We start from the raw sequence: 22799 nt of genomic DNA, 5'->3' as shown, positions 1-22799 counted from the left end.
AATTTTGACCAAAATCAAATAAAGAAAAGGACTGTTAAATAACATTGCACAGTTGCTCCCTTTCCTAGGAACTTTGCTGTGCAACTCAATGTTGGATTTGAGCACGTGTCCCTCTGATGGCTGAGTTCCAGCTGCTTTCTTTTTCTTCTTTTTTTTCTTCCAGTTCTTAGTCCTCAATTCATGTTGTGTGTTATTTTGTAAGTAAATCAATTTTAAATTAGTGTGTCCAAAGCTCAATAGCTCAGTGTCAAAGCCATGATTTCGCATAATTTGTGGGTGTTTTTTTGTATATAAAGAGGGATCTGGACAGAATGTCATTTGTTAAATAATGTAAGGGTTTTGTTGAGACCCACCAGCAGATTCATTGCTTGATGCAGCTGGCTGATTGTGTTCTCTCACGTGCTGCCCTGGGCTTCCTAGTGCTGTGTGCTGCATTTAAAGCAACTTCTGAGTCCTCTTAAAATGATTGCTATAGTATTTCTCTTCTCTTTCTTTATTTGTAATAGTTAAGTTACACAAACTCCCTATCCAAAGATGACTTAATCTGCTGCTGTTTTTAAGAATATTAGAGAATATTGGCATTGCTCATCTTGGGGGTAAACCCAAAAGTGAGCACGATCTGTTCTGGAGAGGTGGTCTCTCTGCTTAGCAAGTATTAGATCTGTGGTGAGTGGTCAGAATGAGAAACCTGGTAAGTGTTTAACTAAAGCGTGAGGATCTCAACTTTTAAGGCCCCCTAGATGCTGTTTTTTGTTGTTGTTTTTTTGTACATGGCAGTAAACACAAGTGGTGTAACACACTGACTTTTTGAGAAATGTAGGTATATGAAATTTAAGATCACAGGCCATACAAAGACTACGGTGCTAATTAGATGTTAGGCAACTAGAAGTTTAATTTTATTGGCATCAAGTTAAATCCCTGAATCACTTCCAATTCTTTCTTCAGCATCCTATGTCTTCCCTCACCTGAATTCACATGTACAATTTGTTTGCTCTCTTGCTGTGCTAATTTGTCACTCGACCAAAGCTAAATGGCCATATGACCAGCAGTGTTTCTGTGTTTTTCTCACCCCGGTGGGAAGCCACATGCATGTTGCTGTTCCTCAGCCAGCTGGCAAGCTACATGAATGGCTTTGTAAGCCAAACTGTACACAGCCCAGAGTTATATGCTGTGTTTGTAACATGCAATTTAGGCAATCATTTTTTTCTGTAGGCTAGTTATATCAGTGTCAAAATTCTCAGTATTTTGTGTTCTGTGTCCTTGCATTTCCTTCATAATGTAATAATATATTCAGTTGTGTTGAATGATTGCATTGAATACCGTTCATTGAATATCAATGCAGGGAATGCTTTTGGCCTTCTGAAATTCAGTTTTCTCTTAAGACCTTTGCACATTAGTCTGGTTTTAGAGAGAAAGTAATCTGCACACACTAGGTAGGGATTGATTATCCTCAGGTGTGATGTTCCCTTGTACATGATTACAAAAATTGGAAATTAAAACAACAAAATGCAGGCTATGAATTTGACCAACTGTATTTGCTCAGTTGAGATTAAATAGGGAATGTGAATAGTTTATAGGGTAATATATATCTCAGGAATATGGTGCTGCATACCTCATGCGCATTTTAATATTAAAACAACTGCCTTTATGGCAGTGTTCTTTTTTTATTACTTTCAGAACATATGCGGGTTCTAAGAAATACAGCAGTTTATTTCTTTTAACTGACATAGTTTCCAATAAAAGAATAGTTGAAGACCTGTGGAATTGTCAAGCAACTCTGAACATGTACATTTGGTGAAATTTGTAAGACCAACAACCTAAAGGAGAAGCAGCTGAAGTATGAAAGAATCTAAAAATGGCATTTTAGACTAGGCAAACCCCAGTCTTTTATTTTAAGCGTGAACTTTTGGCAGCAAGTAACAGTGCATACTTCATGACAGGTACAATAGCTGATATCCATGCATTATAGTACTTCTTTCATGTAGCATGTAAAAAGGCTTCTGAGCAGCTAATTAAAGGTATTAAAACAATAAAAAAATACAGTAACAAAATGGAATCTAAGGATAAACAGGAGCAAACTGTTCCAGCACATATAACCTTGCCAACTGCAATGAACCTCAAACAGCAAACTGAAAATCAAATAAAACCTATCTTTAGCCTCACAAAGAATACTGCCAATATGCTTAGGTAAGAAGAAAGAACATGTCAGGAATTGTAAGCCTGCTGGAAAATATCCTGCCCCTTTTTTGATCATAGAGTAGAACCTCATCTCTGTCTGTGTACATACACTTCTATGTGTTACAGGAAAGAAGAGTAAAAGCAGCTTTCAGCTTAAACCAGTGTGATCTTAGAAAACAGTTGCCAAAGGCTTTCATGATTTTCTCTAAAGCAGTGAGATAGGGAGGGCGTTCTCTCATCTTGAGTACGCAGGCACTACGGTCAGCATAAATGTGTTAGTGCGTATGTATAAAATTTTGTGGGTTTTATTTTTAATAATATCTGAATGAATGAACAAAGCTGCTGATTTATTTAGTGAAGGTTCGACACAGGCTGCAAAATCCGTTTTGAGAAATGCCAGGGGCTTCACAAGTATAGTAATTGAGTATCAGGGAGGAAGGCTAACATGGACTGAGAAGGTACACTGTTCCAGAAATGGAAGGTGCGAGTTTCACTGGTCACAGTCACTTCCCCATTATTTTTTAATCTAAATTTTAATGATTGTGAAATAGAAAAAGATGAAGAGGCTTTAACAACAGTAAGTCAGTGTGTTTCAAATCACTGTTTAATCTATTGAATTCACCTAGTGTTATTTTTCCTTTGAATCTTGCGTGATGATAATTGATAAGTGCTTAAAAACTCCAAGTGACTCACCTGAATTAAACAGAAGAGCCTTATCTCAACTATTCAGTCTGATAAAAGCCAACACTTGACTGCTTTGATGTGTTGGAACACAGTATCACCTCTCATTAAAACTCTCTGATAACAGTACAGTGAGCTTAAGTGATTTGCCAATTTGGTATCTCAGTGGGCCTTCTTAGGAACTGCTACCTACATGCAAGGAAGAGAAGTCCTAATGACAGATAAAGGTAAAATCTATACCTCAAGATGAGCACACAAAACATTGTGGAGTGGGTGAATGTTATTAGGTCCTTTCAAGCTAGAGAATTATTTTAAACTACAGAAAGCAATTTGTTGAACTACCTTGGAGAGATAGAGAGAGGATTCTGATGATCTGTCCAGGTAAGCAGAAGTTTCCTGCAAAACTAAATTCAGTGTGATATGCTGGAACATTTCAAACGTGTTTTTCATGTAATCTGACAACATCTTGTCATGTTACTATTACTAGATGAATTTATATTTGTTGAACATGCGTTTGTACTGGGTATACAATATTAGTAGTAATGCTTAATATTGATGTTCTAACTAGCATTTAGCAATTCCAGATTAAATCAAATAAAGTGTATTTAGCTTTTTCCTCTCTTTTTACATGGCCGTATCCCCTTTCAGTGTCACTGCAGGACATTACCATGAGGAAAGCTTTCCGCAGTTCCACAACTCAAGATCAGCAGCTGTTTGACCGCAAAACTCTGCCTATTCCTTTGCAAGAAACCTATGACATTTGTGAACAGCCTCCTCCTCTTAACATTCTCACCCCTTACAGGTTAGTTAAAATAAAAAACCAATCAAAACCAATTTCTAGCTAGTTATATGTAGTAGAGATTCTATATTAAGTCATCATGCTCATGTTGAGTAGTGCTGGAAGAGCCGCGCTGGAAAACAGTGAAGCTGCTTGAGGAGTACAGATAAGAGAAGATATTGAACGTGTTAAAACCTTATTCTAGTTTACTCAAATTTTACTCTAACCTAACAATGGTAAGAAAAAGTATTTTCGATTATCTGTGTATATTAAGCTGAGTAATGCTCTTGAATAAGAACAGATGAAAACAAGTGGTAGAATACATGGAAAGAAATGTCTTCAGCAGAGGTGAATATTCTTTGCTACATCCAAATCAGTCTGAATCAATAGTTGCAACACTAGCCACTCAGATTTACTTTTGAATTGTTGGACTGAGAATTATTTTATTAAGGATGCTCATTTTATCTTTAACTTGTGTTAAAGTCACTTCTCTAGAATCTGAACCTTGATACAAGGAAAGATGATAAAGAGTGATGTCGTAGGAGATCAGTTTTTAACTTCTGTCTGTTCATCTGTGGCAAAATATTTCCAGGCATGAAATAGCACATATTCTTGAATAAGCCTTTATTTTTTGTGTTAACGCTTGTTGTCGAATAAACATTATATCCTGTTTGGGTCATTGTATTGCAGGGATGATGGAAAAGAAGGTTTGAAGTTTTATACCAATCCTTCATACTTCTTTGACCTCTGGAAGGAAAAAATGTTACAGGACACTGAGGACAAAAGAAAAGAAAAGAGGAAGCAGAAGGTATGTATGTTAGCTTTGTGTAGTTGGTTGTTTTTTGTTTGTTTGTTTTTCCTGGAAATGGTTCACTTGCTTATACAGTGAATTTTGGTTATGGTATTAATAACAATACAGACTTTACAGAAATATGGTCATCTTCATTCAACTGAAACTACTTTTGTTCATTCAAATTCCCTTGACTTAACAAACAAATATTTAATAATAATATGAATGTGCCTAAAGGTTTCATATTGCCTTAAAGTAAATAAAAGCAGGTTTGCCAGAAGCTATAAGAACCTATAAATCACCTACAGTGACTCAAGAAAGATCAAAAAAGAAATAAAAAATTTTGCTAGACCACTTTTTTTTTGATGGTACAAAACCCTGACAGTCTCACAGATGGAGAAAAAAAAAAAAACGAAACCACCAACTGCAACAACACCCAAATGAAATCTAAACAGGGCAGAAATTAGCAGGAATTGAGCAGTTTGTATATATTTTCTTAAATAAGCAGTTTTGAAAAGATAGTGCTACTTTTTTTGTTTCTTCATGATTCTGTATATTTCATACGTAAAGACAATAAGTATAACTGATTCAGCGTTTCATTTCAAGCAGTATAAGAATCTACCTAGGCAGTTATTTTCCCCTGCCTTATAAGTAACTTATGCATTAGAGTGAATCTTCTGCCTTTTACAATGCTTTTTGGTTTATATATTTGTATTGACCAAAATTTAATTATTGTTGTTTCTTCTTGCTCTTGAATTGGGATTGTTTTTCACTGTTTTATGCATGATGTATAAATGCAACTAGTTGAAAAAAGTTGTCTTAATTGTCACTTTTGTTTGCACAACTCTCCTACAGCAGAAAAATCTAGATCGCCCTCATGAACCAGAAAAAGTGCCAAGGGCACCTCATGACAGACGGAGGGAGTGGCAGAAGCTAGCCCAAGGTCCAGAGCTTGCAGAAGATGATGCTAACCTCTTGCATAAGCACATTGAAGTTCCTAATGGGCCAGCCTCACATTTTGAATCCAGGTTTCTTTTTATTTTTATTTTTTCTATCCGTTATTAAGTATAGATACTTGTAATGTACAGCAAACATGCTTGAGGAGTGGTAGATGATGAGATGCTACTGCTTTTCTTGAAACACACTGAAAATTATTGACTTAGTTCTATCAAAAGTCAGTTTTAAAATTCTCAGTCGGTGAATCTTTACAAGAGTTATTATTATCTTGTTATTGAAGTCATCTGTTTGTGACTTGAAGGGAATAAAGTCAGTATAACCCAGTCTTGACCTTCAAAAATCCCCATTATTCCAAGCGCTTGATTTTTCTTACAGCAGACACTGCCAAGATTATATGGTGGGTGTGATGTGAACAAATGTCCATTTGGAACTCAAATGAGACCGCTGAGCTTCTCTTTACTCATGAACAAATCCAAGATTTGATTGATGCTTCTGGTTATGATCTATTACAAAATCCAACCTGTTGAATTTTCATTTCACAGCACATATTTGCAGGTGGCTAAATGCAGCATTTTACATAGTATTCCTCCTGTGTTTCCTTTGGTGATGCTTGTGCAAAACCAATTCTATTGTATCAGCTGAGAAAATTATGATAAGAAAGAGGGCTGAAAAGTAATGTCAGCAGTTTTGGAGGTGTGGTTTTGGTGTGATTTAGTTTGCTTTGGGCTGGGTTTTTTGTTTGTTTGTTATATTGTTGGTTGTTTGTTGCCCTATACAACAAAATAAACAAATAAATGAATCCTGCCCCATCTTTCACTGGCCAAGCATTTTGTTTAACTTAATAGGGCTTTCAAATACACTTAATAGTAGCAGTGGATAACTTACAGCATCTGTTGGAGTTAATGTTCTGTATCTGAGAAGTGGAAAAAGCTACTTGTAGAAAAGCTAGCTGTTTGAATTCATAAAGGAAAAATGATCTCAGTTTAGCCAGTAGAGTACTACTTAAGCTGTGGCAAAGAATGTTTTTGTGGGAACAACTTTGTAGTGTCTTATCTCTGTAAACAACTCTGTTAAGTAGTTAGCAGAAACATTTGCTTTCCTGCTGTCCTTTTCTTTTGTTGTACTGGATTCCATATTAGGCACATTTCTTGCAGGACTCCTTTTATAGCCAGGACCCTCACCAAGACCTTGATTATCTCAGTAACAGTAGTGAAATTATGAATAATGCAGTAGTGCTTGTGGGCACTGCGTGTGCAGAAGATGTTATTCAGATATAGAAGAACAGAGTGCTTTTGAATAACAGAGTAATAGTTTTGCCCTCTAATTGTTTAATAGTCTTGGATATTACACTGGTAGCAGTACATATAAAGGTGAAATACTTCTATAAGCATTGGGCAGTGTTCTGCAAACACATTTCGTCTATATTTCATTGAGACATTTAAGCAGTTATTAATATTTTTAGTTAAGTGATTAATTAAAATTTTCTAGCAGATCAGGCCCTCAAAGGGTGTCTAAATTTGCAAGTTGAATTATTTTATGCTGTCTTTATTTGCATTTAGCTGTATTTGATGTTACTACTCAATAGTAGATCTTCTTTAGATTACCTTCTTTGCATCTATTATATAGCTATAAAATACTGGATCTAAAGTAGTGTGTTCTCCAGTATAGAGAATGCTGGAGTATGGATTAAAGTACTGGAATGAAGATCCTCTGACAAGATCAACTAAATTATTCAGTTGTAAATTCTACCACTTGATGGATGTTATGAAAGAATGTTACAAAAGAATGTGTTTGCTCATGTGCTGGGTTTTAGGAGCTGAAACTATTACAAATATAATGCCTGTTGCATAACATACTGCTGTGTGCATATTCCTGGTTGTATTGATATGTGTACCTAAATCAAAGTAACGTGATTCATGAACTCTAAGATCAGGCATATAATGTAGAAATTGTCTGATATACCTGTCAAAAGCACTGAGCCTTTGAGCTGCTAGAAGCAGTGGCATGGGAAATTGGATATATTATTAAAAAGTCATTAAGTATATAATATACAACATTAGTGAATAGTGATCTTGGAATTCAGAAACAAAACTGAAATATAAAACAGTAACAGAGAGCAATAATACTTAGATTTAACAAAGGATCATTTTTCACTGCTTTCCTACAGATCTCAAGCATATGTGGACCATATGGACGGATCATATTCTCTTTCTGCATTACCCTATAGCCAGATGTCTGAACTTCTGAACAGAGCTGAAGAGCGAGTGTTGGTCCGACCACATGAACCGCCACCACCACCTCCAATGCACGGTGCAGGAGATGTGAAACCTGTGCCTCCTTGTGTTAGGTAGGTAAAGAGCAGTCAAGTCACATGCAGTCCTGTTGGCAAATTTGTTTTCTACTACAGAATCACAGAATCACAGAATCACAGAATTGTAGGGGTTGGAAGGGACCTCCAGAGATCATCGAGTCCAACCCCCCTGCCAAAGCAGGTTCTCTACACCAGGTCGCACAGGTAGGCATCCAGGCAGGTCTTGAACATCTCCAGAGAAGGAGACTCCACCACCTCCCTGGGCAGCCTGTTCCAGTGCTCCGTCACCCTCACCGTAAAGAAGTTCTTGCGCACATTTGTGCGGAACTTCCTATGCTGCAGAACTTCCTATGCTGCAGACTACCCCACTAACAGTTATGAGTGTTACTTTTGTGTGGCCCGGGTGGTACGTACACTCTGTGTCAGTCCAGAAACCTGACTTCTCCACAGCCACAGGGCCACATAGGAGTTGGGGAGAAGAGTTAAAACCTAAGTCTCACAGTGTGTAGTTTTGGAAACAGATGCCACCTAGCTATTGGTATTTTACCTGTGTAACCTTCTGAGGATAACTGTTTGGAAAATGTTTCTTTGAATGATGTTGGAATCTCAACACTCAGCTTTGGAGTTTTGAAAATCTGGAAATCTGATATTTGTACTACTGAGCTGTGTTTCATCATACATGGAAGGAAGAATGTACTTCCATGGTACGAAGATTAGCTGACAAAACTACACATTCATTCCATGTGCTAACTTACAGTGACTTTTTTTCCCCTCTGTTATTTTAATTTTCATTTCCCTGCCTTTCCAGAGCTGGATACATACTTAAAGTATTTTCACCCCGCTGGTACTTTTGTATCAAAAATCTTAGTTTAGGGTCAGGTATGTACAGTTTGGAATAGAGGACAGTTAAGTTGTTTCATCCATGAGATATTCATCTCTCCAGAAGAACGTCTTTTTACTCCCCAGGAGAATATATGCAGAATGGCAACAGTTTTAAAATTAATTTTACCATGGCAGCTGAAAGAAATCCTCTAGTGGTCTTTCTGGAAAGTAATTTTACTGTTCCTATTTGCATTTGATTCACATATTCATTGCACTGTAATGAATAGCTAGAATATAAACATACACTTCTGTAGATAAAACTGATGACCTTTAATATAAGCCTCACTCACTCTGTCATCAGACCCTAAATATGCATTTTGCTTTTACTCATTGCTTTTAGTGTTCTGGGGGGTTTGGGTTAATTGGTTTGGTTTAGGTTCTGTTGGTTAAAGCAGTTAATCAACCACTAGTTCCCTTCAGGTAAGTAACTTCAGATAAATAACCTTGATTTAGAGTTCTATCAGAGTTGAGAGGATCGAATAATACTCACCATAGGAAACATCTGATAAAGATGCAGGTTTGTGTAAACTTGATTAATAGTTGGATGTGAGCAAAGGTGTGTTGGAAGACTGATGCATACTGCATACTGAGAATTTACATGTATTAACGAAGGTTACCTTGAAATCATCGTAATACATAACATTCTTTAATGGCCAGTGCTCAGTATTCTTTAATTGTAGAAATTAATCTATTACTGTTTTTTTCACTCTGCTACTCTAATAACTTTGTCATGTTCTTTCAGTTCTACTACTGGATTGGTAGAAAACCGTCCTCAGTCACCAGCGACAGGCAGACCATCGGTGTTTGTGAGCCCCACTCCTCCTCCCCCCCCACCACCACCTCTTCCATCTGCTTTGTCCACTTCATCACTACGAGCTGCGATGACTTCCACACCGCCTCCCCCAGTCCCACCTCCTCCCCCACCTCCCGCTGCTGCTCTGCAGGCCCCAGCCGTGCCACCTCCGCCAGCTCCTCTCCAGATAGCTCCTGGGGTCTTACATCCAGCTCCACCTCCAATTGCCCCTCCCCTGGCACAGCCCTCCCCGCCTGTCACTAGAGCTGCACAAGTGTGTGAAGCGGTACCAGTCCACCCAGTTCCTCCTCAAGGTGAAGTACAGGGACTTCCTCCACCACCTCCACCTCCTCCCTTGCCACCTCCTGGTATTCGACCCTCTTCTCCTGTCACAGTTGCAGCCCTTTCTCATCCCACTCCTGTTCTTCACCCTCCTCCCACAACCATTGTCCCTGGCCCTCATGCTCCTCTCATGCCTCCATCTCCACCATCACAAGTGATTCCTGCTCCTGAACCCAAACGCCACCCTTCAACTCTTCCTGTAATCAGTGATGCTAGAAGTGTGCTGCTGGAAGCAATACGGAAAGGTATGGAACAAAAAGAATGATCTCAGAAACTTAATAAATCCTCATTGGCTTTAAAAGATGGAATATTTAACATGTAAGAAGTTAGTTTAGAGAAATGCATCTTAGCTCTGTTTTTGTTCTCTGTTCTCTCAGCGTGAAGACTGCCAAATAGGCAGATTTTATTTTTTTCAGTTTGTAATTGCACTTATCAGATCTCTAGTTTGGATGGCAAAACTGGTTCTCTGTTAGATCGGAAGAAGTGTACATGTGTTTATAGATAATCTTTGGAGATTATCTCTTCATTTCTGTCTGCCTATTTCTCATAGCCTGCAGATTGTGTAGAAGACAAGAATGTTTATTTTCACAGACTTCTAGATAAAAGCAGAGCAGTTCAATGAATGTTTTGATCATATTATCAATGTACTACGGTAACATCTAAAGGGCATCAGAAATCGCTGCTAAAGACCTAAAGGTGTTTAGATTATAGTCTGAACATGTCTCCACACAGTGGTGTTAAACAGAGCAGTTGCACTTTCCCAGCTGACAAAGTGCAAGTGAATGGCAGAGACCCAGGGCAGTGTTTCCTGGTCATCCAGGGTAAGGAGTTGTCAGATCTACAATCTGACAAATCCCTGCTGCACTCTGAGTGCTGCTGTTGGACTGTGTGGTATCTTTGAATAGCAGATCTTTCTCAAATATTCCTTGTACTACATTCTTCTACTTTTCCTGTGCCTCTACAACACAGTACGGAATCTGTATTGTACTGCAATATCCATAGATAGTCTGTAACACTTATCTGAGGTAATTTTTAATGCACGTGAATTGATAACATTTGAATAGAGTAGTAGTGTCTGTACCAACAGTAGTAGAGAAGACCAGCAAAAAAACTGAGGGCCTGTTGATGCAGTTTAGCTGATCCCTGAAAAAGCTTTTGACCGAATCTTGCATAAGAAAGAGGCCCAATTACCATAGCTTAAATTCCACCCCAGTACATGTGCTATCACCTGACAGTAGAGGGGGGGACTATTAAGTACAGGATTTAGGTCAGTCTATGGTGTCATGAATATAAATCCCCAAATACACAATCTCTGTCTTGTTTCAAGTTATGTTAACAGCATTTATCTTTCTTATACTATCAGTGTACGTTATTTCAGCTTTGTATTTGACTTACATAATATTTTATTATAAAACAGGCTGTTGCACATTCAAAACTGAGTTACAGGGAATTGTATCTTGCTAGGATACCCAAATAGCTTTAACTTTTAATTGAAGCCATGAAGAGAGAGTATAAAAAGTGTTAAAAACACGAATAGTAAGACGGCTTAATCACTTAGAATGGTGCTAAAAAATATGGATGTATCTCTAATTGGAAATCAAGAACAGGATGTTATAGTAGGACTGGTGATCCTATCTGCAGCAGTAATTCTGACATTCCCCTCTCTAAGAGCTGACAGAGAACTTCCCCCTGAGGAGGACAGTGCAGTGTCCTCAGTCTTTGCTTTGGTGGCAAAGCACTCAGTGATTCATGAGCTAAATACTTTGTATAACGATAAAGCAGGGCAGTAACAATTCTGTGATTTGATGTTCTTCAGGTATTCAGCTGCGTAAAGTTGAAGAGCAGCGCGAACAAGAAGCGAAACATGAGCGCATTGAGAACGATGTTGCTACCATACTTTCTCGTCGCATTGCTGTAGAGTACAGTGATTCGGAAGATGATTCAGAATTTGATGAAGTGGATTGGTTAGAGTAAAATTAATACATTGCTGTACGCTACAAAATCGAATGCTAATGTCCATTGTGGTGCTTGTTCTTTGAAAGCTTGATGGTCATTTCTAGTGTTTTTTGTATTCTTTTCTTTACACGATTAATCCATGTTTTTCTACTTTTCAGTTTACAAGCAATTCCTAGTGCATCTTTTGAAACTAAATGTTTTACAGTGGCTTTTCTTACACATCTCTTTCTTTGGAAGAACATACTTTGTTCCAATAGACCACTAAGTATTAAGCATGGGCAGCTGTTGGTAGAGTAGCAGTTTCAATTTTTTGGCATATCTTAACTGTGCACTTTGTGAATTTTAAGTTAATGAAGGCAACTGAGATTGACATTCCGAGGGCAGCTGTATGTACTAATGAGCCTTATTCCACTTCTGTAATGTTTTAAAAACATTAAACCTAGCTATTGAGATATCACTGCCTCAGTTACATCTGTACAATTGAAGTACATATAGTTAGCAGCACTGAACACACTGAAAGGAAAATTGATCTTTTGGGATTTTATTATTGTTTTATTGTTGTTTTTAAATAATTATGGCCTTATTTGAATGTTTAGAGATTCCCTTTCCCTTCTTCCCTCCCAGGTACATATTGTGTGGTACTATTTTTGCCTGCATAATACAAGTTTAATTTTTTTCTTCGTGAAATCTTCTGACTTAAACATGCTGTGTAACTTATGTAACTGTTAAAATAACAGTTTGATTTAATAAATGGTTCATTTTAAATGTTCCTGGTTGTTGCTCTTTCAGTGAAGCCTGCTTTTCACTGCTACAACTGAGGCATACCTGGATATCACAGATTCAGTCTGTGGCCTTCAGAGGTGCAGTAAGTATTCACTTGATTGAAGGACCTATGTTAAACAAAAAAAACAACGTATGTACTCTTATCATCAAGTGATACAAGAAGATGAAAACTTAATGTGATCCATTAGTTTAAAAAAAAAAAGTGAGAACTTGTGGTCTATATGGTTTAAGTGTTTTGTTGGTTTTTTTTTTTTTTTTTTTTTAGAAGCTTTGGCATTGTATTTTGAGAAGTGGAGATACAGCGGTCAAAATCACAATCAGTGATAGATTGCTAAGAATATGGGTAATACTGCAAAGTGATTTTTTTAAGTACTGAGAATGTTGTGTATGTTACAACATTGAATAGTTACAGGGCTTTTGTGTTTCCATTCTCTAGAATAACTTTCTCGAGTGTGAACATAAAGTCAAAACTCTTTTGATAATGGAAGCATGAGAAGCTAAAGAGTGCTCTACCTTACTTACTCCTGGAAAATGGAATTACTGAGTAGTGGGAAAGCAATGTTTAAAGTTGGAACAGGGTTTCTGAAGGTGAGATATGAGATGTGAAGAGGGTGGATTTAGATTAGATATCAGGAAGAAATTCTTTACTGTGACACTGGAACAGGTTGTCCAGTGAGGCTGAGGGTGCCCCCTCCCTGGAATCGTTCAAGGCCAGCCTGGATGGGGCTTTGAGCAGCCTGGTCTAGAGGAAGGTGTCCCTGCCTGTAGCAGGGGGCTGGAATTAAATGATCTTAAGGGTCTCTTCCAACCCAAACCATTCTGTGATTCTGTGTTCTGTAGGATGCAGAGCAATTTGCAGAGGCATGTGGCTATTAGCCTGTTTGTGAGACCGAGCAAATCTCCAGAAGTGCAGACAAGTAGGAATACAGCAGCTCTTCAGCTTCTCTGTCACCTTCAGAGGTTATGCTGCAATTTTATCTAATTGAAGAATTTTTCCATTGCAACGGTAGTGCCTTTGTTACATTTGCAGTTTTCCTTTTAGATATTCTAGATGCAGTCTGCACTGTCACTTGAGCTGAGCAGCATCATGGTGCCTTGGCTGGCACTGCTCAAAGCTGATGGTCTCAGTGTGCCACCACATCTGCCCTGTAGGTGTGCTGACTGCATCTGGTATCTATGAGCTGGGTGTGTTGCATAGCATCAAGAATGCCCAGGGGCTAGTGTGGGGAAAAAAAATTTACATAACTGCAGTTATCATATACTTGGCTTGAATATATTAAAAGTCTTGATTGATAAATGGTTGCTATTGACCTGTTTCACTGTCCAGGTGATTAGTAGTACCTCTTCCCAACTGGTTCCCAGGGCAGACAAAGCACTCATTTCATCTGGTGGAGTCGCAAGTTAATGAACCTTGTCAGAGAAAAGTCAGGAGTTAAATTCAGGCAGGAATTCAAAGACAGGATTCTTGGCCTTCTGCCATCGCTACAGCTTTCTGCCATAGCAACTGGTCTCCAGCCAGCGATAGCATGATTCACGAGGACTGAGAGGTGATTGTTGGATTTGAATATTTGCATGTACAGATATACTCAAAGCCAGGCCTCTGTAGTTGCTGTGATTTGTGGTCCTCTTACTGGAGGTTCTGTCTGCCCTTCTCATTTGGTGGAATGCTGCTTGGGGGCTGCTTGTGCCAGCTATTAGCTGTGTAAAAGATTATTGATCACTGTGTCTTGGAAGCTGCAAAATCAAGTCTCCTGTATTGAACTGTTTATAGGTTCTGTATTTACAGAAGTTAGTTAAAATCAAAGGCTCGAAGTGTGCCATGGAAATGTCTCAGTAGTGCTGTTCAGTGAACAAGTGAAGAGAAAGCTTTGTAAAACTTCACACCTTTCTTGAGCTGTAAGATGATTGTTAAAAATGATCTCTCTTAAAAAAAAAAAAAAAAAAGAGGGAAAGCAAAGAACAAAATAAAAGCACAGAAGCAGTGTAAGATACTGGGGGACAGAACTGGAACAGAAGACGGAGTTACAGAAGTGATCATTTAAGTGTTACATCAAATGGTAAAGTAACAGTGGAGTAGTCATCATGGTAACACAAAATAAATAGATGAGTGGATGAGAAAAAGTACTGAAGAAACCAAAATGACCAGGAGACGTAATTCTGATTCTTTTTTAGCATTACATTGTGAACAGCGCTTTTAAATATGGAGTACCATTAAGGGATTATGTAATCTCCTATTACATTGGAACCAGACAAGCATGAGGCATATTTAAACCCTTTGAACTGTTGCTGGCAAAACCATCCCTTTGTGAATTCTGCAGGGGGTGCCATGCCCAGCTCTCAGGATTGTTGACACTGTCACAGGGCTGAGCTTTGGCATGTGCTGTGGAATGTGGGCATACTACCAGGTACCTGTGGCCCCAGCTGTGTTGCAGCTGGTATTCCCTGCCATACTGGGACCAGCTCATTTTGCCAGCTTGGCAAGCACAGGGTGCTGCCGTGGTGTGAGGACTCATGGAAAGCACAAGGGCTTCCTCTGCAAGGTGGGAGAAGCCTCTGGCCCATTGCTCAGACATGGCTGTGCAACCGGTGTCCGTCAACTCCTCCAGCCCTTTGCCATGTCTTTACACAAGAGTCTTCACATGCTGCTTTAATGCATTACCATCTGGGGTACTTCCACCATGGTCCACACCCTCATTGCACTGGCAGGTGAGGCAGAGGGACAGCATGGTCTTCTTACCAAATCACTTGCACGTTCTCAGAAGGCAGACTTTGTTACTGCTGAAACCCAGTGGTTTCAACACAGCTCTATGAAAGTATTATTAAAAAACAAAACAACAACAACAAATCCTAACAAAAACCCTCCAAAATTATCCCTGTTTACTGTTTCGTTTTTTTTTTCTTTTTAGTGACTCCTTTGAGAGCCATTTCCTTCATCACAAATTGACAACACCAACACATGGTTCCTTTGGGCTCCGCACATTGCTTCTGCTGTGCCTCACTCAGAGCTATGTTGCTTCGACTTTGGCTCCGCACTTCCCAACCAGCCTGAAATAACAAGCTGCCCAGTCCCCTACCCTCAACAAGAGTAGCATAGAGTCAGGGAATTTGCATGCTCATATAGCTTAATGCTGACTCTTGGGCTGAATCTCTTTTTATGTTTTGGCAACCTTGCCCGTGGCAGGGGGTTGGAACTGGATGGGCTTTAAAGTCCTTCCAACCCAAACTGTTCTATTATTCTGGTGTTTGAAAACATGAGTGGTAGGTAAAACTGAAGGGGTTCTTCCTACCGTTGCTTGTACTCATTGGTTCTTTATTGGGGCCAGCCACCACTGCAGCCCCAATAATACCATCTGTGAGGGCTGCAGCTGAGGCTGCCCTGGGTGCTCACAAGCAGCCATCTGATGTCCTGGCTATGTATGGCCAAAAGTCCCAGGATGCAGCTCATGAATTGTTCCTGTCGTTTACTTTCCGATGGGATGCTGCATGCTCTCCTTGTTGTTTTAAATTATTGGTTTTGTTGTTATTGCTGTTGTTGTTTTTTTTTTCCCACAGATTTAGCAAGCAAACAGTGGGAGACTGAAAAATTAAAGCCATAAAGTAATCTGCATATTATCAGCAATTACCATGAATCAAAAAACCACTTCAGCTGGTTATTATTTCCCCGATAATGTAATTCTCTGTGCTGACAAAGGTAGGAAACACTCATTTTCACCACAATAGCAAATGTTTTTCTGCTGTGAGCATAATACTCTATCAAGCAGTTTAGTGACCACATAAACCCAGCTAATGAAGTTGGCATAAGATACAAGGGCTCTTGGAACAAAAAACCTCAAAAAGAGCTCACGTGTGCTGGGAGGGAAGATGGCCTGCAAGTTAAGCGCAACTCCCTCAACCTTTCTTCGTAGGAGAGCTGTTTCAGCCCTTCGACCACCTTTGTGGCCCTCCTCTGGACTTGCTCCACCAGCTCTGTGCCTTTCTTTTGCTAGGAGCCCCCCCACCCAGGTGCAATACTCTGGATGTGGCCTCACAAGGGCAGAGCAGAGAGGAAAAATCCCTTTCCTCTCCCTGTTGGCCTCACTTCTTGTGATGCAGCTCAGGATGCAGTTGGGCTTTCCAGGCTGCAAGTGCAGACTGCTAGCTCATGTCCAGCTTCTTGCACATCACAACCCCCACGTCCTTGTCCTTGTGCTTACTCTTAAGTGAGTTCCCACTCCGTACTTGTGTCTGGGACTGCCCCCACCAAGGTACAGCACTTTGTACTTCCGTTCATGCGGGTCCTCTTCAAAAGATGAAGCATAAGCTCTAAACTACATTGGACAGAGAGCGGAGCATGAGGTTTCTCAGCCGATCAAGCCTTTCTGAAACATCTCCACCCATCTTTTATGTTTTCTGCAGCAACCCCCAGCAGCCCTGCAACCTCCTGCGTGTCTGCGGCCTTTCGGTCCAGGCTGACCCCTCGGCAGCGCACTTCGGGCCGGGCCGGGAGGGGGCAGCAGCGCCCCGCAAGCGGGGAAGCTCATCTCTTTCCTGCGGTGTTTTCCCGTGGGGTTTCCCAACATTTCCAAAAATACCGTCTGAAAAGAAAAGAAAATCGTGAATGCTGGGAGGTTTGCTGATGTTGCGGGCAGAGGCTGGAGCGTGTTGAGGTTTGCAGAGGAACGAATCGCTGTGTTCACATCAGGCTGCTCCTCCGCATGGCGGTGGTGGTTCTGTAGGGGCTCTTACTTGCAGGAAAGCTGCATGAGAAATGCAGGGTGTTACAGGTGTCATTCCTTACAGGTCGGTACCATCCTGAAACAGCTTTAACAACTTCAGTATTTTAGTTGTGCGAAGGACCCGCTTGGACTGAACCCCTGAGAATCCTTTGGGAAAACACACAGAAGAGCTCAGCAGGGAAGCCCTGGGGCAGGAGGGGAGCAGGACCTCTGTGGTTGCTTCTCTCCCCCTAGGAAGCATCAGGCAGATGGCAGGAGCCGTGTTGAGACCTCGCTGAGCACTGTGAGTCTGTGGGCTCACAGGGGCAGCACTCTTTACAAAGGTTTGGACACCATCAGTGCAGATGTCCAAACAAATCCCTCATTTTACGAAGTCTCTTATGGTACCACTTGATGGGCTCCTGCCCACAGGCTGAGTAAGGGCAGTTCAGGCCCGGAGCTGAGGCAGGGTGTGGGCTCTGTGCTGAGCACTGCAGCCATGTCCCCTCCTCAATGGCAATGTCCGTGCGGCCCCATGCTGTGGCCTCAGGGCACCTCTGGTTCCCATTAAATTCATAACAAGCCGATGCCCACCTCGTAAAATTGCTTCTGGTAAACAGTGGAACCTTCATCAGCAACCGGATATTGAGGCACCTGTGCCTGCAATTTCCTCAGCTTGTTTGGGCACAGGTGCCTTTTACAGGCTTCAATAAATCAGACTGGTTATGTTGGTTAAACTGCTGCTTTTTTGTTTTGTTTTGTTTTGATTTGTTTGTCAGTTGTCCATGGATTAGGATATTAATGTTGTACGTTACTCTGTCACACACCTTCCTAACAAGAGTATTCTTAGCAATACAGTAAGAAAATGCTGTGAGAATCTCCTTCCCCTACTCCACAAGGAAAAGCCACAACAGGCAGAAACATTTCTGTGTTCCCGCAGCCTCTCTGTGGGCCCTCACTGCAATGTCCTGCTTGTCTGCCCCAGGGACAGGCATCTCTATAAACATCCTCACACGTTCCTGGTGCCGAAAGAGCCTTCCATCTTTCCACCTTTCCTTTCTCCCTTCAGTTCTTGTGTTGCTTTGCACATTTTGTCCATAGGATGGAGCTCACATGTACGTGGAAAGGCAAATCCAAATTATATTCGTCTCTATGAAATCGTTCTGCTACCACACAGAGCCTTGCACTCTACAGATATTTAGGATAGGAATGAGTGCAGATTTTGCGTGGGGTAACCAGCTCCTCCCATAAGAGCTTGAATATCTTATCCTCAGTGCCTGAACATCTATGAACCCTAGCAAACACAGGTTATACAAGGCAGTGCAAGCCTGTAAAGCTAAAGAAATCCAAGCACTAGTGCAGCAGTATAAAGTAAAGGGGTCTTGGAGTTCCTTTCTTGCACAGCTCCATAGGTATTAGGCAGCATCTGGTCCATTGTACTTACTAAGATGCATCCTGTACAGTACTTCTCAGAGGCTCCAGAGAACGAAATATTTGGGTTTTATTTGTCTAATTGAAACTCAATAGCATGAACATCTGAACAGATTGCCTCCCTGCAGATTTTCTGCAAGACTCTTTGTCCAATGTTGCTGTAATTTAGATAAATGCCAACTTGTCTTCACCAACCTTATAACTTTGACAAAAGCAACTATTGATTTTGCCTGATGTGATCCATCCCATATGAACACACTCAGCTTCTCACTCATCAGCTTGTTACCTGCTGCATTATTACATATTGATTTGCTTATTGGCTGTGTATATACCACCTGTAGAAGCTAGTTGAGTTGTTTGCCCGTTTAGGGGATCAATCTTCTCTCTTTTACTCCAGTTTTCTCATAGCAAAGCATTTCTGTAGTCTCTCGGAGCATTATTTTTTGTTGGGTCTCATAGGTTTCCCAAATGACCTGAGCAGAAAGAGACTCAGATGATCTCTTAAAATCCCTCATATCCTGACCTCTCTCAGAGCCACAAACCCGGTCTTCTAAGGTTACAGATGCTGACTTGTGCAGATATACACATGCACACCCACCTTAATTCTGCTGCCAGACACCATTACATTACAATTACCATTGTTAATGGGAGTGTCCTAATAATATGGACTAGAGTTTGACCCCATTTGTTTATCCCATTGTTCCTGATTCAATTTGCAGGCTCTACAACATGATCCTGATTGGAATAGAGCATGTATAGTGACCAGACTTGAGCTTCTCCAGGAGATTGCCTTCCACTTCCTTAAGTTTTGCCAGTATCAGTCCCTGCCCAGCAGGTGACCACTTGCACTGTGTAGGTGGGAAGTGCTCAGTCCAGCAGCAATCACCCTCCCAGTGGTCATAGATAATTTGGAATAAAGAGCCCCTCCATGGAAATTTAGGGAGATTGAAGTTAGATGTTGGGAAGAAATGCTTTGCTGAGAGAGTGGTACGGTACTGGCACAGCTGCCCAGAGAAGCTGTGGGTGCCCCATCCTTGGAGGTGCTCAGGGCAAGGTTGGAAGGGCCCTGGGCAGCTGAGTTGGTAGGGGGCAGCCCTGCCCACAGCAGGGGTTGGGGCTGGGTGGACTTTCAGGTCCCTTCCATGCCAAACCATTCTGTGATTCTATGATTCTGTGACTATGATTCTACGATTCTTTGTTTCTATGAAATCACTTCAGATATTTTTCCTGTTTGCTGCCAGTTTCCAAACCCAGATTTAGCTAAAGGACAAAGTCTGTTCGTTCCATACTCTTTTTGCACAGTGTCTCCCAGCAAGCCCTCAAGCCCAAGCAACAGTGCTGCAGACACAGCTCTCCTCAGGCGACTTCAATTTCTCTGTGACAGCCTGGAGTTCATCTGGGTGCGATCGTTAATAGGAAATGTGGCAGAGCCCCTCCTGCTGCGATGGATGATTGGTAGTGCTGTGCATGCAAGGGGGGCCAACAAAAGAAAACTCGATTTGAAAAAATACTTGTGTATACACACACAAACTCGGAGTTCAATGTTTGATTAGGAGGATGCTGACACTGTGTAGAAAATGCCTCGGGGGAAAAAAGCCCTCAGTGTATTTATTCACAGGCAATTCTGCATATATGGACTTTTTTCTGGAGTGCAGATTCTGTATGAGCTGGAGAAGAATCAGCACCTGACACAGCTAATCACAAAGTTACTACAGAAGCAATGAATTGTCTGTATATCTGATATACCTGTAATGTCTAAGCACCTGCCATTTCTTTATCTGTACAGAGCAAATACAGAACAACAGTTCTGTATGTAAAGTATGTTAATAACTGCAACAGTGGCTCAGGAAAGCAGCACTGAAAGAGACCTCAAGGGTTTACTCAACCTGTCGCTCCCCTCAAGCTCCCAGTGTTGCTCCCAGGAGACTTTGGTGACTTGCTGTGGAAGGCTGCTGGTGAAGCAACATTTTCAAAAATCAGAGATGGCAACCACAGGATTACAGCACAGAGGAACTTGTGGAAGGAGTGATGAATGAGATGTCTCTCACTCTGGAGACATGCATCTTGATAGGGTGAGGAGAGGGATGGGGCAGGTTGTCCATGGCCTTGTTGCTTATTGATGTCCAAAGTGCTGGAACATCCGAGAAATTGTGATGGTTTTAAGGAGGTTTGTAGATATATAGATATTAAGGCAAGGCTGCTTGGGAGTAATCTGAGGGAGCAAGAGCAGCAACTTTTCTTCTGTGTAGAAGCAAACAGAGGTGATGCCAGGACAGAATGTCTGAGTGTCATAGGGTATTGGAGAAAAGAGTGGAGGCAGGATGATGTAAAAGCTGGCTTGGACCATTTAAAAATACGTTTCTTTTGCCTGTGGGCAAGACAGTCATGGAGGTAAGCGTGGACATGTCAGTCTCTGTTTCTGATTAACAAAAAAAGAAAATTGCAGACCACAAAGAGAGACTGTCTGAGGGTGATTCACCTTCACACACAAGTGAACATGGAGAAGTACCCTGTGGAGAAAAGTTGAGCATCAGCAGAGTAAGTCTGCATCCATCTGAGGTATCCATCTGTGTTTATGCCCGAAGTGCAAAACCCAAGATTTTAGGGACATAACACCCTGGGATTCCCACAGAAGATCCCTGCCATTGTGTCTTTTCCTCTTGAAGGGCTTTCCAGACAGACAACAAAAGCTGCCAGTAGCTTACAGATGTCTGGATGAGGAGCTACGAGATATGCTTGTGGTAGCAATGGTAATGGGTGGACGGTTGGACTAGATGATCTTGTAGGCCCTTTCCAACCTTGTGATTCTATGATTGCAGATCCTTCTAAGAAGCAGCAGGAGACAAAGAAAGCTGCAGTTATGACAGACTCCTCGTTTTTGTTTGCATCTCTACCAGATGAACTCACACAACCCTCTTATAGTTTTCCTAGGTGCAGCAAAGGGAGAAGTAGAACAAAAGCGTTAAGGGGACCAGTCTCCTGTGAGGCGACATCCTCACAGCTCCTCACAAGTGAAATCCCACTGAGAGAAGCAGGGTAAGTGTCAGGTTTTTCATAAGGACACCTCTGCTTCCTGCGTGATGAATGAGCTTCATTGACACCAGATATTAGACATGCTCTGGTAAAGCAATGAGTGGTCATTTTAGACCAAGAACAGCAGGATGGAAGTGCGTTATTAGGAAGCTTTTATCAATAGAGCAGGCATCCTACAGTTAGGTAGAAAGTTCCTCTATGAAGGCAGAGCCAAAGCATTTCCTAGTTTCTAAAAATGCCCTATGAAAGAAGAAAAATGGAGACTTTCTGGGTGGCACAATAGCTGCCAGTGTAAGGGTAAGTCTCAGCGCAAAAGTGAGCAGTTGGGCATTCACCTAAATAAGGTGAGAGGGTGGCTATGCTTTGCAGAGCTGCTGGGCTTCTATTTCCTTCAAAAACATCTCGCAGCTGAGGTAGCCTGTAGAACTGATGCTGCTGGGCAGCATGGCAACTGCAGCCAAGTTGGCTAATTTTTCCAGTTCCATTTCAGATGAAAATAATGCAATTAGCTGTTCTAGTTCGCAAATAGGCAGCATCCAATTACTCTTACAACCCTCTATTTAAATATCATGAGTGAAACCTCATGCAATGGGTTGCCCTGCACATACCTATCTCCCAGAAGACTGTCTTTGACTGAAAGGAGCAGATCAGGACACAGGGAAAGGAGTCACGTCGAGCTGAGAGGCTGCTCAAAGTCTTGGGACTGTGCTTGGCACACTGATCACATTTAATCCCCAAATTCTCCCTGCAAAAGTCTTTCTGATGTGTTTATTTTGGCAGCGTAATTCAATCAACTTTATTATTTTCTGTGGGCCATTTATAGAACACTGAGTGTACAGAAAGGTTGAACCCTAAAGTTGTTTTTCTCTCGTTTTCCTTATTTGCCACTGCACATGTACATTTAAGACAAAATACTGTACTGTTTGGAGAAATCATAAATACTTTAGAAGAATCTAACTTCCTACAAATTAAGAAGAATTAGCGTGGTGTCAAAATTCAAAGATTGCTATTGAAAAGGAGAGCGGTCTGCAGATATACTGTTACACTTGGCTTCAATTTCCAACAGAAGAAACTTCTTTTGACAACACCTTAATATTACCTAGATGCACTTCTTTCTATAAAAAGCAACACCAACTAGAAGTGACAAATTATATCTGCCTGCAGGTATAAAATCACATCTCTCTGTGACG

The 22799-nt window shown here is 41.0% G+C and overlaps 1 protein-coding gene across 4 annotated transcripts in view; it reads left to right on the top strand.

The window, feature by feature from the left end:
• Positions 1–12437, top strand: part of WASF1 (WASP family member 1) — a 59014-nt gene extending 46577 nt beyond the window's left edge. For 3 of the 4 annotated variants that reach the window (XM_042829420.1, XM_042829412.1, XM_042829403.1), the window contains 6 exons: positions 3508–3661; positions 4328–4445; positions 5283–5455; positions 7552–7731; positions 9320–9957; positions 11529–12437. In XM_042829420.1, coding sequence (XP_042685354.1) covers positions 3508–3661; positions 4328–4445; positions 5283–5455; positions 7552–7731; positions 9320–9957; positions 11529–11686 — 1421 coding nt within the window. In that variant the 3' untranslated portion in view covers positions 11687–12437. The remainder of the gene's footprint in view (positions 1–3507; positions 3662–4327; positions 4446–5282; positions 5456–7551; positions 7732–9319; positions 9958–11528) is intronic. The other variant, XM_042829428.1, reaches the window with a different exon arrangement.
• The last annotated feature ends 10362 nt before the right edge of the window (positions 12438–22799 follow it).

Source organism: Centrocercus urophasianus, unplaced genomic scaffold (assembly GCF_019232065.1).
Source record: "Centrocercus urophasianus isolate 14NV4802_14NV808 unplaced genomic scaffold, USGS_Curo_1.0 seq_10, whole genome shotgun sequence".
NCBI classification, from domain to species: Eukaryota; Metazoa; Chordata; class Aves; order Galliformes; family Phasianidae; genus Centrocercus; species Centrocercus urophasianus.
Note: the sequence above shows the minus strand (reverse complement) of the source record. Positions and strands in the feature narration are given on the sequence as shown.